The sequence below is a fragment of the Pseudorasbora parva genome, chromosome 3, assembly GCF_024679245.1.
Source record: "Pseudorasbora parva isolate DD20220531a chromosome 3, ASM2467924v1, whole genome shotgun sequence".
Taxonomy (NCBI): domain Eukaryota; kingdom Metazoa; phylum Chordata; class Actinopteri; order Cypriniformes; family Gobionidae; genus Pseudorasbora; species Pseudorasbora parva.
The window spans coordinates 53,830,497-53,844,070 of NC_090174.1; the positions used below are offsets into that span (position 1 = coordinate 53,830,497).

General features: G+C 37.3%; 1 protein-coding gene across 2 annotated transcripts in view; it reads left to right on the forward strand.

Moving 5' to 3' along the window:
* ksr2 (kinase suppressor of ras 2) overlaps positions 1-13,574 on the forward strand; it is a 143,745-nt gene that overhangs the window by 39,887 nt on the left and 90,284 nt on the right. For both annotated transcript variants that reach the window (XM_067439495.1, XM_067439494.1), the window contains exons 4-5: positions 5,535-5,570; positions 6,967-7,477. In XM_067439495.1, coding sequence (XP_067295596.1) covers positions 5,535-5,570; positions 6,967-7,477 — 547 coding nt within the window. The remainder of the gene's footprint in view (positions 1-5,534; positions 5,571-6,966; positions 7,478-13,574) is intronic.

The window sequence follows — 13,574 nt, forward strand, 5'->3', positions numbered from 1 at the left end:
TTTCTAATTTCTATGAACTTCTCAGAAACATACTTAATATTGCACTTAAGTATACTTGACTTATACTAACAGAAAAGTCTAAGGGCCCTATTTTAATGTTCTAAGTGCATGGCGCGAGAGCACTTAGGGCGTGTCCGAATCCACCTTTGCTAGTTTTATGATGGGACAAATGGTTGACGCGCCAGACGCATGGTCTAAAAGGGTTGTACCTAGTTTTTTTAATGAGCAATAGTTGTGTTTTGGGCATAACATGACATAAACCAATCAGACTCTCATTTCCCATTCCCTTTAAGAGGCAGTTGCGCTTGTACCATGGCGGATTGCTATTTACATGGTGGAATATAGACACTCTCTACCTGAAAAGTCAATTTAAATGTGTGTATTGCCACAATTGGTAGCCAATTTAATTCGTCATTCTTGATTATTAATGGTCATTATTAATAGGTTATTTTGATATCATTCTGATTCATCATGCAATGACTATCCATTATGACATGTAGGCATTTTTATCTTTATGTACACATTAATAATATTTTACATTGAAATTATTTCATTTGTAATATTTAAAAATGTTTGCATGCTGCTGCACATCCCTGTGTGTGTAATAGGCAGATTGAACACTCGTTGTGCAAACGCCTATAGGTGCATATCGCTAACACACCCTTTACATAATAAAAAAAAATATTGCCTTTAGACCAGGTTTTTGTAGGTCAATGGCACAGTATTTTTCACTTGCGTCCAATTTCCCACATATTTTCCTGCTAGCTGTTTTCACTGTTATATGGTGGGGGGTGCTATTACTCATCTCCTAGTACAGAATCTCCAGATCAAAACACAAGTGAAGAAGAAGCAGAAACATGTGACAGAAGATTGCCTACGGAAATGTAAAAAACGTTGTCATCTGTGCTATCATGCTTTTTCAATTCAATTCAATTTTCATCTAAAATTTAATCCAGCTTCATCCTTGTGCTTGAACATCGGGATACACTATGCCAGCATTTGGTGGGAGGGGAGTTAAAGCTGGCCATAGGGTCTGACTTACTGTCCACTATCAGGACTTACTAAAGACATGCAGGGAGAAATTAGAGATTAAAAGACATGGACACAGTTATTTTGTGGCTGACCATGTTGCATTTGTATTAGTTTCCCTTTCAGATTCTACATTTATTTGAAGAAAGCATTTGAATGAATTTTGCAACCTGGTTTGCTAAGTTTGCTGTAGTCAATTTACTGGTATTTGCACCATTATTTACCACCTTTTTTGAGCCAGACATGGCACTGATTTACCGCGTTGTCAGTAAATCATCACTCCCATTGGCACTTTTTTTAGATTGCGGCTACACACTAATTCACCCTGTTTAGCAAGTTTGAGCTTCATGAGCTTTAAAATGATACCCTACTCAAAGTCATATCTTGAATGGTTTAAAAGATATGCCCATTTGAATTGTGTTCCTCTTTTTCCAATTAAAAACCTGAGAAAATTGTTTTTAAAGTTTTTTGTTTTTTTTGTGGATATCTTTGAATTTAAAGGGTTAATTTCACACACACACACACACACACACACACACACACACACACACACACACACACACACACACACACACACACACACACACACACACACACACACACACACACACACACACACACACACACACACACACACACACACACACACAAATGACGTTATGCGAGGGTGAGTGCGTGTGTGTGTGTTCGCGCACGTGTCCACATCCTTGACTGTTACCTCACGCGTAGACACATGTACGTGTGCAGTCACTTTGCTTTCTTTTGACAGCGACATTTCTCAAATTAATAAACATATATACACACAGTATTGAACTATCTTTCTGAGGCGATCTAGCTGTTTAAACAGAGTGCTGCTAGTCTGACAGGAGGATGGCAGGATAAATTGCGGTCAGTTAAAACGGGGCTTCCCATTGACAAAATCATGCAGAGTTTATGTCATTGTTTCTGTACATTTCTAAGCTTTTTGGTTGGTTTTATAAAATGTTTAACAACATATTTGGAGAGCAGACATACTGCAGTTTAAGAGGATACCTGGAATATGGGGAAATGCTCAGAAGTGAAGAGATGAGTTAAGAATGTTAATTTACAGCAAGTAAATTTTAAACTTTGTCAATTTTAATAGTCATTTAAATACCTTTACTCGATTAGTATCTGGACTACGAAACTTTGGGAGATTATTTTTGAATGTCTGTTCTTTAAAATTAGCAAAAAAAAAAGAAAAGTATTTTTTTTAAATTGTTTTTCCACATTAACTGTATCTTAAAATAGACCGTTGCGACTTACATAATGTAATTTCTGGTCAATATCACACTTGTAAAATGAGCTACACATTTAGGGTAATTATTATTTGTTTGTCGCTCCTTAGAAATCACACTAAGAAGGACAAGGATATTGTTTAATGTTCCTTAGAGGCTAGCATAGTAGTTAGGGATTGATTTCTCAATCATGCACGTAACTAGACATCGCAAACTTTACACATCTCTCAGCGAGTCAAGTGGTGGCCATGCCTGAAACTTTGAAACTTCGAGTAGCTTGTTTGTCATCTCTTTGCTGTAATTAAAAATGCTCATTTGAGTATCTTTCAGGCCATGGGGGGACTGTGAGAAGTGTCCTTCAGCCGTGCCCACTGGACCCCTCCTTAGGAGTGGCAAACACTTATCTCCCATCATGCTCCAAGAGTGGGAGTGTGTCCCCTAGAGCAAGCGTATCTTGTAAGGGGGTTGGGGGGTTGTTAAGGGCCCTTGGAATCATTTGTGCGCAGTGAACGGTGACCGCTGAGCTGCGGTCCAGGTAGAAAGCACACGAGGGAAGGTCCTGTAATGATGTTTGTGTGTGGAGTTGGTGGATTGTGGACTCCAAGCAATTACTGATTAACAATCTTTGACGAAAAGTCAATTTTTGACAACTTTTTTCAGAAAGTTTTATTTGTAAACCACAACTTACTTACTTGAAGCTATAGTTTTGCCATGTGTTTTGCAATGTGGCCCATGTGAATGTCATGTATTCAAATCTGGCGTGTGATATTTCCTGACCATATTCTTTATTAATAAAATGTGGTGATAAGGCAACAATGTGCAACACTCATTCTGCAAGGATAGATGTATGCTTCAACTTAATTTAGTTGAAATCACAGTTACAGATTTCGACTAAATAAAATTGAAACCTAAAGGTTTAGTTACATTCATGTGCAAGGCACTTTTATTTCCCAACCTACCTGAAAATGTTCTATCAGAGAGATAAGATTAAACCAATTCAATGCAGTACCTTTAATTCCTACACACTTACTCAACCGTTCAAGCAAGAAGCACGGTCAATGGTGTCAAAAGCCGCACTGAGGTCCAGGCAGACCAGAATTGCAGTTACCTGAATCTACAGCTAACAAAAGATCATTCAACACCTTCAGCAAAACTGACTCTGTACTGTGATGTTGTCTAAAACCAGGCTGAAACTTATCTAATGTGTCTGTTGTTTCTAAATCGCAGTACATATATTTAATAAATGTTGATAAGATTTTTTTTCCATTTTTTTGTGAATATTTTGAATGAAAGACTAACACCGTGTACGTACTGGACGCGACAAAGCGAACACTGCAAAGCATTTGTCCTTCATGTCAGTACGTCATAAATAGAACGAGGCATCAGTTTACTGTCGGGTATTTGTCGTGTCGCATTACGCCTCATCTAGTGCAGACAACATCACTGATTATAATGGGTAATATCGTCTTTTGTCGCATCGTACCACTCGTGTCCGGTGTAGACACGGTGTAAGAGGAAAATTAGCAAAAAATATATATTTTCACAGTTAGTTTTGCTCATATTTACCAAGGCTGTCAATATTTGTGGAGCCCACTCTATCAATGAAATTGTAGTAAAGTTAAAGGGGTACTTCAGCGCTGGGAAGATGAATCTGTATTTAAAGGTCATCAATGTAGTAGAAATGTGAAATTATTTTTAAAATTTGGTGCTTTCTAGACTGAGAAAAGACAAAAAATGTATTTTTGTCTCATGGGGATGAAAGACTACAATTCCCAGAATACTTCGCTGCCCCGTGAGGCCATTCCCAAAGCCACCTACTGGATTACTGTCACTACAATTAAAAACTGAACGTGTCTGTTCAATATAATGAGTGAGTCGCCGCGCGAGTATCACAGCACTGAGCACTAACTGCAGGAGTCAGATAAATGAGCTGAATGATGAGAGCTGAGGTAATCGCGTACACTCACAACGCGAGTTCAGTCTGGCGCGTTTCACTTCATGCCTTTGCAAGCTTAACTTTCATATAAATGAATTTGAGAAGTTAAAAGACTTACATTGCTCACCATAGCTCCTTTTAAATGAGTGCCTGTAGCTGAGAGCTGAGCTCTGAGTGTGATCTTCATCCCTCATGCGCGGGTTCAAAACATGCGGAAATGGCTCCCTCTGCTGGCTGTAGTCTTTAGCCTTTGGCCAAACATTCCTCCTATGATGTAAATATCGTCAATTTGCGTCATAGGAGGAATATTTTCCAGAAATAAAATGCATAAATCTCTTGTCTCAGGGGGATATGAGGGGGGAAAGCACGATCATTTGAATATACTCCAGGGTTTCTACTGATACAAAGCCATATGCTAATCGCTGAAGTAACCCTTTAACATGCATTTGTGGAATACAAAATTTAATAAGGTGCAGAATCAAAACAATTTACTTAAATGAAAAGCCATTTTTACAATTAATGCGTTAGAGTTTGAAAAGAATTGATATTCTGTAACACATTTGATTGTATGGGTTTCCATCCATCTTCCTGTCTTTCAGCTATTCTAAATAAAGCCACCATCAATCAAATCACAGCAGCTTAGCTGCTTTCCCAGAGTTGAAGACATTTTCTTCAGCTCCTTCACTTTTCAGTCTCCAGAAAATACATATACTCAGAAAATGGGTTAAACCTAAAAGAACCCCATAGACTCTAGACTTCAGATATGTTTAATGTCAGTCTGCTGGTTTTCTGTTTGTTCGCTGTAATGCAGAGTTTACCGTCAATGCACTGACATTTATGTCAACAAAAAAATATTTTTGAGAGAAGGAAAAGAAATAGAGAGAGCTAGAGAGATTGTGAAAATGGACAGGATGGATAATGGAACAAAAGGTGGATCACTAATAGATAAAGTTCACTATGAGTTCTGTGTTTGTGTCATCTTTTAATTTCCCTCTTTGTAGTTCTTCTACTTTAATAGTGTTAGTGATTCCATTATAAATGAGATTTGCTCAGAAATTCAAAGCGGGCTAAATATAAGATTAATTTGTGCTTAACATAATCATTAGTGATATTTCAAAGACAAATATACCTGTGTCTTATAAATTATATAAATGATACTCACAGATGGCATCATATCTTAATTGCATTAGTATTGTTTTTTATAAAGTTTTTTTTTTTTTTAGAAAGGTGCTGTAGAGAAATCAAATGAATATGTATTGAATTGCATTTGAATATGTATTAATGAATATGCATTATGTTTTTTTTTTTTCAAGAACAACTTGAGGATGACAAATTACCCAGTAATGGAGGTGAGGCACCGTCAGTTTCTCTTTCTCAAGTTTGTATGTTGTCATAGTAGTGTGTTTGAGTATCAGTCAACCTCAGTACTCATTACATTGAGACATTTCAGAATCACTTTGCTCTCAGTCACACGTATCCTTTCATCTTTCTGTCTGTTGTTCATGATAGATGCAGTCTGAGTCTCTTCACTGTTGACATCCTTCATCTGGCTCTTGGTATCGAACTTCTCTTCTCTTCTCTTCTCTTCTCTTCTCTTCTCTTCTCTTCTCTTCTCTTCTCTTCTCTTCTTCTTCTCTTCTCTTCTTCTCTCTTCTCTTCTCTTCTCTTCTCTTCCTCTTCTCTTCTCTTCTCTTCTCTCTCTCTCTCTTCTCTTCTCTTCTCTTCTCTTCTCTTCTTCTCTTCTCTTCTCTCTCTCTTCTCTTCTCTTCTCTTCTCTTCTCTTCTCTTCTCTTCTCTTCTCTCCTCTCCTTCTCTCCTCTCCTCTCCTCTCCTCTCTCTCCTCTCCTCTCCTCTCCTCTCCTCTCCTCTCCTCTCCTCTCCTCTCCTCTCCTCTCCTCTCCTCTCCTCTCCTCTCCTCTTCCTCTCCTCTCTCTCCTCTCCTCTCCTCTCCTCTCCTCTCCTCTCCTCTCCTCTCCTCTCCTCTCCTCTCCTCTCCTCTCCTCTCTCTCTCCTCTCCTCTCCTCTCCTCTCCTCTCCTCTCCTCTCCTCTCCATCTTGGCTCATATCAATCTCATCTTTTCATTTCTCTATTATCTCACACTGTCTCTTCTCTTATTGTCTGGTAGTTATACATCGCCAATACTTTTTTAGATTTTCAGCTTCATTTAGTAAATATTATGCAAAATATATATGTTTTAAATATTTTTTTTATCAAGTTCAGTTATTATTAATTCATTAATTTCAAATAATTCTGTAAGTATAATGTAAAATAATAATAATAATTGTTGTTTTTATCAAGTTCAATTTATTTTTTCAAACTGATTAATTTCCAAATTAATTATTTCAAATGATTTTAGTAAATATGTAAAATAAATATTACTTCATTTGTTTTTATCAAGTTCAATTTATTTGTTCAAAATGATCAATTTTCAAACTATTTAAAATGATTTTCATAAATATATGTAAATTGAATATTATTTAACAGATTTGTTTACATCAAGTTCAGTTTATTTGTTCTGATTCTTTTTTTAAATGTCAAATTATTAGAGTAAATAATGAACATTTATTTGACAGATTTTTTTTTATCAAGTTTAATTAAATGTTTAAATCATCTTATTTCTTCTCATCTCATCTTATCTCATCTCTTCTCTTCTTTTTTAAGTTGAAGTGTTTGTTCTCTAAACCTTACCTGTGCCTCTTTATTTCTGCCAGTACAAACCTCCACCTCTCACACTGTGTCCACAGGATCCAAGCAGGACTGGTCCATTCAGTGGCCCACGTCTGAGTCGGGTAAAGAGAACACCCCGGTGGGGCCATCGGACCCAGGTCAGTGGGCCCGCCTCCAGCTCTCCCAGAGCCCCAAATTGCACTCGCGCTATAGCCAGCACTTGTGCCAGAGTCCCCAGGCCCTGGCTCCCCCGTTTTACTCCCCTCACCTGCATTCGGACCGGCTGACCGTAGACCCTCACTCCGGCCTCTTCCCCTCGCCTCTGGATACGGGACATCACTCTCTCCCTCCTTCTCCCAGACAGAGGCACTTTGCCCACACCCCTCCACGGACTCCCTTAGTAGTGAACACCATGACCCCTCCAGGGACGCCGCAGGTCAGGCGCAGGAATAAACTGAAGGCCCCCGGAACCCCACCGCCTGCCAGCCGGAAGCTCATTCACCTTCTGCCGGGGTTCACGGCTCTGCACCGCAGCAAATCCCACGAGTTTCAGCTGGGGAACAGAATAGATGACGCACAGACACCCAAGTGAGTCACACTACATTATACAGTGTTCAGCGTAATGCATTGTGCAGTGCATTTTAAATGATGATTTGTTTTTCGCTGTGAGGGCCACATGTTAGTCTCCAGCTCAGCAAAACCAAGTGAGCTGCCTACGTAGGCAGCATTTTAAGGTATTGTAAACATGCTTTTGACGCAAAGGCCAAAAGTTAGAAAGCAAAATTAGGCTTCCCTTCTAGGGCACATCACTCATTGCATGTAATCCTTCACATTTACAATCTAAGAATGCACCTATTTATTAATTAATCAGCATATATATGCATTTCATTTAATATATTTTAAAAAAATATATGCTCTTCCCCCCCTTGAATGAAAGTTCAGTCGAACTTATTGCAATGCATTTTGGGATTGTTATATGTACTTAAAAAAAATCAATCGACAACCCTTGAAATATACTTGTATTTATATTACTCTTATTTACTTGTATATTACTTGTACTTGTATTACTTGTAATTAACTAAAACTAAAATTAAAACTAATACCATAACAAATTTTGTTACTTAAAAGGTTAGTTAACCCAAAAAATAATTATTTTCACAAAAATTATTTCATTAATTACTCAGCCTCATGTCGTTGGACACCTGTAAGACCTTCGTTCATCTTCGGAACACAAATGAAGATATTTTTGTTGAAAGCTGATGGCTGAGAAAGGCTTCAGAAAGGCCTCCATTAGCATTCAGTACATTCCCACTGACCCACTCACAAGACCCATAAAAGGCACTAAACACATCAAAACAAAGTCCATCTCAATACAGTGGCTGTACAATACTTTTACAATGCGACAAAAATAGTTATTGTGCACACACAAATCTAAATAACGACTTTATCCACCAAGTTATTGACGTGAACTCGACACATGCGCGAGAATATGACACAGCTCTGCCGTTCGAATACAGGACCCAGAAGAGGAGGAGCGCCGCTATTGCGTGAGTTCACGTCCGAGACCTACACGGAAGACAATAACTTGGCGGATTAAGTCATTATTTAGATTTTTTTGTGCACAAAAACTATTCTTGTCGAATTATAAAATTATTGTACAGCCACTGTAGTGAGATGGACTATGTAACGACGTCTTTAGTGCCTTTTATGGGTCTTGTGAGTGGGAATGTACCGAATGCCAATGGAGGCCTTTCTGAAGCCTTTCTCAGCCATCAGCATTCAACAAAAATATCTTCATTTGTGTTTCGAAGATTAACGAAGGTCTTACAGGTGTCACACATGAGGGTGAGTAATTAATTAAATAATTTTCATTTTTGGGTGAACTAACCCTTTAACATAAAATAAAATGCGATAAAATAAATGTAAAAAAATACATTTCAGCTATTCGCTTTATTATTATTATTTTTTAAGGTTAACTTTAAATACTAAAAAAAACTTAAATAAAATGAATAAGAACTATATACATTTTTTTTAAACAAACTAATAAACAAAATGACAATCACTACAATTTTAACTCAAATTAAAATGAAAACAGAAAATATTTGAACTAATTCAAAAATATTAATACAAATGTATTGATACTTGATGAACGCTGATTTAAACTGCATTTTGTGTATTTTTTCAGGAACATGTTAATAGCAGACTGTTTTAGAATATTCTGAAAGCAATAGTCTCTCGACTCTCAGCTGTTTTTGTGTGCCGTGCATGAGTGACCATTTTAGCGTAACGTATGAGGTTTCATGATGCTCATGTGCCTTGTGTTGTCTTGAGAGAAAGAGAGAAATAGAAGAATAAAGAGACATTATTTCATATATAGATCAGTAAACTGGATTAAATGGCATTAGATCAGTGATTACCAGTCCCCTTGTTCTGATGTGATCCAGACCCTTTTCATGTCCCTTTAATAAGGGCCTGGATGCTGAGAATGCCAGCAAATAGGGAAATCCAATCAGGACAAAGCTATTCCGATACCTCCAGTAGACCTGATTTGGGACTTGTATTGTTCTCTTGAGACTTCGCTGATTATATGCAGACGACAGTTTGTGACCAGGCACTGATATGTTTGCGCATGGAGATCATTGTATTGTGTAATTATCTTTTTTTAGCAATACATTTAGGCGTGAACATGCATGGCATATAAAGCTACCAGTTGTGAATCAGGTTGTACTACTTCTTAGCTGCAGGTTCACGTCAAATCTCCTTGATTTAGTTTTCCAGCATCTTTGATCTTATGTGAAGACCAAGTGAAATATTGTGCTAAAATAACTATAGAGATAACTATATTAGTGTCAGGGGCGTAGCCATCTTTTCAGAAGTGAGGGGGACAGAAATGTTGTAATGCCTTTTTATTTTTTTGGACCAATTTAATTTATCGCATCTCTTGCTTTTAATTGGGCAAGATATCAAATACACTGCTGAACAATAACCATTAATTAATATCTATAATGTTATTCTCATATTTTTTTTATGCCAATTTTATGATTGGTTTATATACTACAAACACTTCTGCATTAAGACTTTGCAGATTTTATGCAATGTAAAAAAAAAAAAAAGTATTCTAATGTGAACCATGCTGTTCTCTATGTGAATATATAGTAAAGTGTAATTTATTCCTGTGATCAAAGCTGAATTTATCATCATTACTCCAGTCTTCAGTGTCACATGATCCTTCACTAATCATTCTCATATGAGGATCTGATGATCAACACACAGTTATGATTATTATCAGTTATGCTGCTCATGGTGATGCTTAATTTTTGTGGAAACCATCTAAACATTTGTGGTAAAATTAAAAAAAGAGCTAAATTAATACTTTTATTGATCAGACATGCGTTAAATTGATCACAAGTGATATTTTTAATATTACAAATTAGATAATAATTGATTTAATAAATGCAAATAAATGCTGTCCATTGAACTTTCTATTCAAAAAATTATATTCAAAAATTCTATAGAATCCTGAAAAATAACATGTAGGCTATCATGGTTTCCACAACATTTTTAAGCAGCACAACTGTTTTCAACACAGATAATAATCACAAATGTTTCTTGATTATGAAATCCTCATATGAGAATAATTAGTGAAGGATCATGTGACACTGAAGACTGGAGTAATGATGATAAATACAGCTTTGATCACAGGAATAAATTACTATATATTCACATAGGAAAAAAGCTGTTTTAATTTGTAATAATGTTTCAAAATATTACTTTTTTAACTATTTTTCATTACATAAATGCAGCCTTGGTGAGCAGAAGATACTAAACATTAATCACATGATAGCCTACTTTATTGTCAATAAATAGCCTACATCGAGATGACTTGAAAAACACACATAAAGCATATATTGTCGCAATCGTCTGATTGTCGTCGTCACGTTTAATCTCTCATAACGATTGTTTTCCTTCAGCAGCGTGACTGGGTATTACGAATCCACTATTGGACTTTCTATGTGAGCGCCCTCCTCATATTAGGAATCGAAAAAAATTACAGGTCATGCATAGATTATTTTTTGTCTCTGAATTTAAATCTTGATGTATTCACATTGGTTTCTATGTAAATACACTTGCCCGTGACCTCAAGAAGCGCGCTATAAACCGAGGTTAGAGAAGGCTGTTTTTAGTGTCCCTGTTAACTTGGCCGTAGCCGCGCAGGGTAACGCCGGATCGAATCCCGCTCGGAGCGGGTCGACTAGGATCGGTGAGACCCAGTAAAAGTGCGGGGGACGAAAATACATTTTATTAAAAGTGAGGGGGACATGTCCCCCGCGTCCCCCGCATAATCTACGCCCATGATTAGTGTCCACACCAGCGGACAATATCGTTCTGCTTATTGTGCATGTGACTGTCACTTTAAATGCAAAGGCTCTTTTAAACAGGATGGATTCTGATTGGTTGTTTTTATCGCTCAACAGCTGAAAAAAATATATAATTCTGAAAGTGAGTCAAACGATACTGTTTTTATGTGCATTATAGTTGTGGTGGGGACTAATTCATTTTAGAACTTTATCTTTATCATTAAAGTTATCGCCCTTGGTGTGAATGGGCCTAAAGACTCTTCCAAACAACTTTCCACAGTTCTTCCATAATATTAAAATTTTCATGGAGGTTTTCATTATTTGTTTTTTGAAACGGCTAATGAGCTTGTCTGTCAAACCCACATTGTTTCGCTGCTATTGTCGAGGTGTGCTTTCTGTATAAAGCCTTAGTGCCTCATAATGGTTTGTTTCATCACCAGTTGCAGGACATTCAAACCACAATTATTTTATGGCCGGATTTACATATTTGCTTAAGCTGATTGAAAATGCTGTTTTCAATTCCTACCTTAATAAATGATGTGTGGTGCCACAGATATCTCATTAAAACAGCTGTTAAGCTGAATCATAAAAAGAGGAAACTGTCAGGACAGGTACACCGACTTCTTTTTAAGTCACAATGAATTTGGATTTTCTGTTAATTTAATAGGATCACAACGAGTGACAGATGCTTAGATTGTGTGCTGCATGTGCTATATGCAGATTGATTATGAATGCACCTTGGTGAGGCACTGTCAAAGTGCGATATTGACAGATTGATTCATGATTTTAGTCAACATAAAATCAAAATGCACTTTCTTAAAGCATGTTGCTTGTTTTGTGAATGAATTCATGTTGTGAATAATTCTTCAATTCCACTTTTTATTGTCTTTTATTGTTTACACTACTGTTCAAAAGTTTGGGGTCGGGAACATTTTTGTAATGTTTTTGAAAGAAGTCTCTTATGCTCACCAAGGCTGCATTAATATGATCAAAATACAGTAAAAACAGTTATTGTGAAAAAAGTGTTTCTGTTTTAATATATTTTATTTAAAATGTATTTTTTCCTGTGATGGCAAAGCTGAATTATTACTTTTGTTCTTCAGTTTCACTTGATCCTCCGGAAATCATATATTGATTTGTTGCTCAAAAAACTTTTATTATTGATGAAACAGTTGTACTGCTAAATATTTGTGGAAACCGTGATACAGTTTTCAGGATTCTTTGCTAAATAGAAAGAGCATCCTTGCAGAATTAAAGTATATATATAATTCTGGTTGCTTGAATGGTGGGTTCATTAGCCTATTACTCTAATGAAAAACACAACAACAAAACAGTACAATGACAAACTCACTTTCATAGGCATGTAAAACTCACTTTACGTTTTGCTTGACCAAATCCTAGTTCCACCACATCCCAAAGATGCTCTATTGGGTTGAGATCTGGTGAGTGTGGGGGACATTTTAGTACAGTGAACTCATTGTCATGCTCAAGAAACCAATTTGAAATGATTCGAGCTTTGTGACATGGTGCATTATCCTGCTGGAAGTAGCCATCAGAGGATGGTACATGCTGGTCATAAAGGGATGGACATGCTCAGAAACAATGCTCAGGTAGGCCGTGGCATTTAAACGATGCCCAATTGGCACTAAAGGGCCTAAAGTGTGCCAAGAAAACATCCCCCACACCATTACACCACCACCACCAACCTGCACAGTGGTAACAAGGCATGATCGATCCATGCTCTCATTCTGTTTACGCCAAATTCTGACTCTACCATCTGAATGTCTCAACAGAAATCGAGACTCATCAGACCAGGCAACATTTTTCCAGTCTTTAACTGTCTAATTTTGGTGAGCGTGTGCAAATTATAGCCTCTTTTTCCTATTTGTAGTGGAGATGAGTGGTACCCGGTGGGGTCTTCTGCTGTTGTAGCCCGTCTGCCTCAAGGTTGTGTGTGTTGTGGCTTCACAAATGCTTTACTGCTTACCTCAGTTGTAACGAGAGGTTATTTCAGTCAAAGTTGCTCTTCTATCAGCTTGAATCAGTCGGCCCATTCTCCTCTGACCTCTAGCATCAACAAGGCATTTTCACCCACAGGACTGCCGCATACTGGAAGTTTTTCCCTTTTCACACCATTCTTTGTAAACCCTAGAAATGGTTGTGCGTGAAAATCCCAGTAACTGAGCAGATTGTGAAATACTTTGACCGGCCCGTCTGGCACCAACAAACATGCCACGCTCAAAATTGCTTAAATCACCTTTCTTTCCCATTCTGACATTCAGGTTGGAGTTCAGGAGATTGTCTTGACCAGGACCACACCCCTAAAT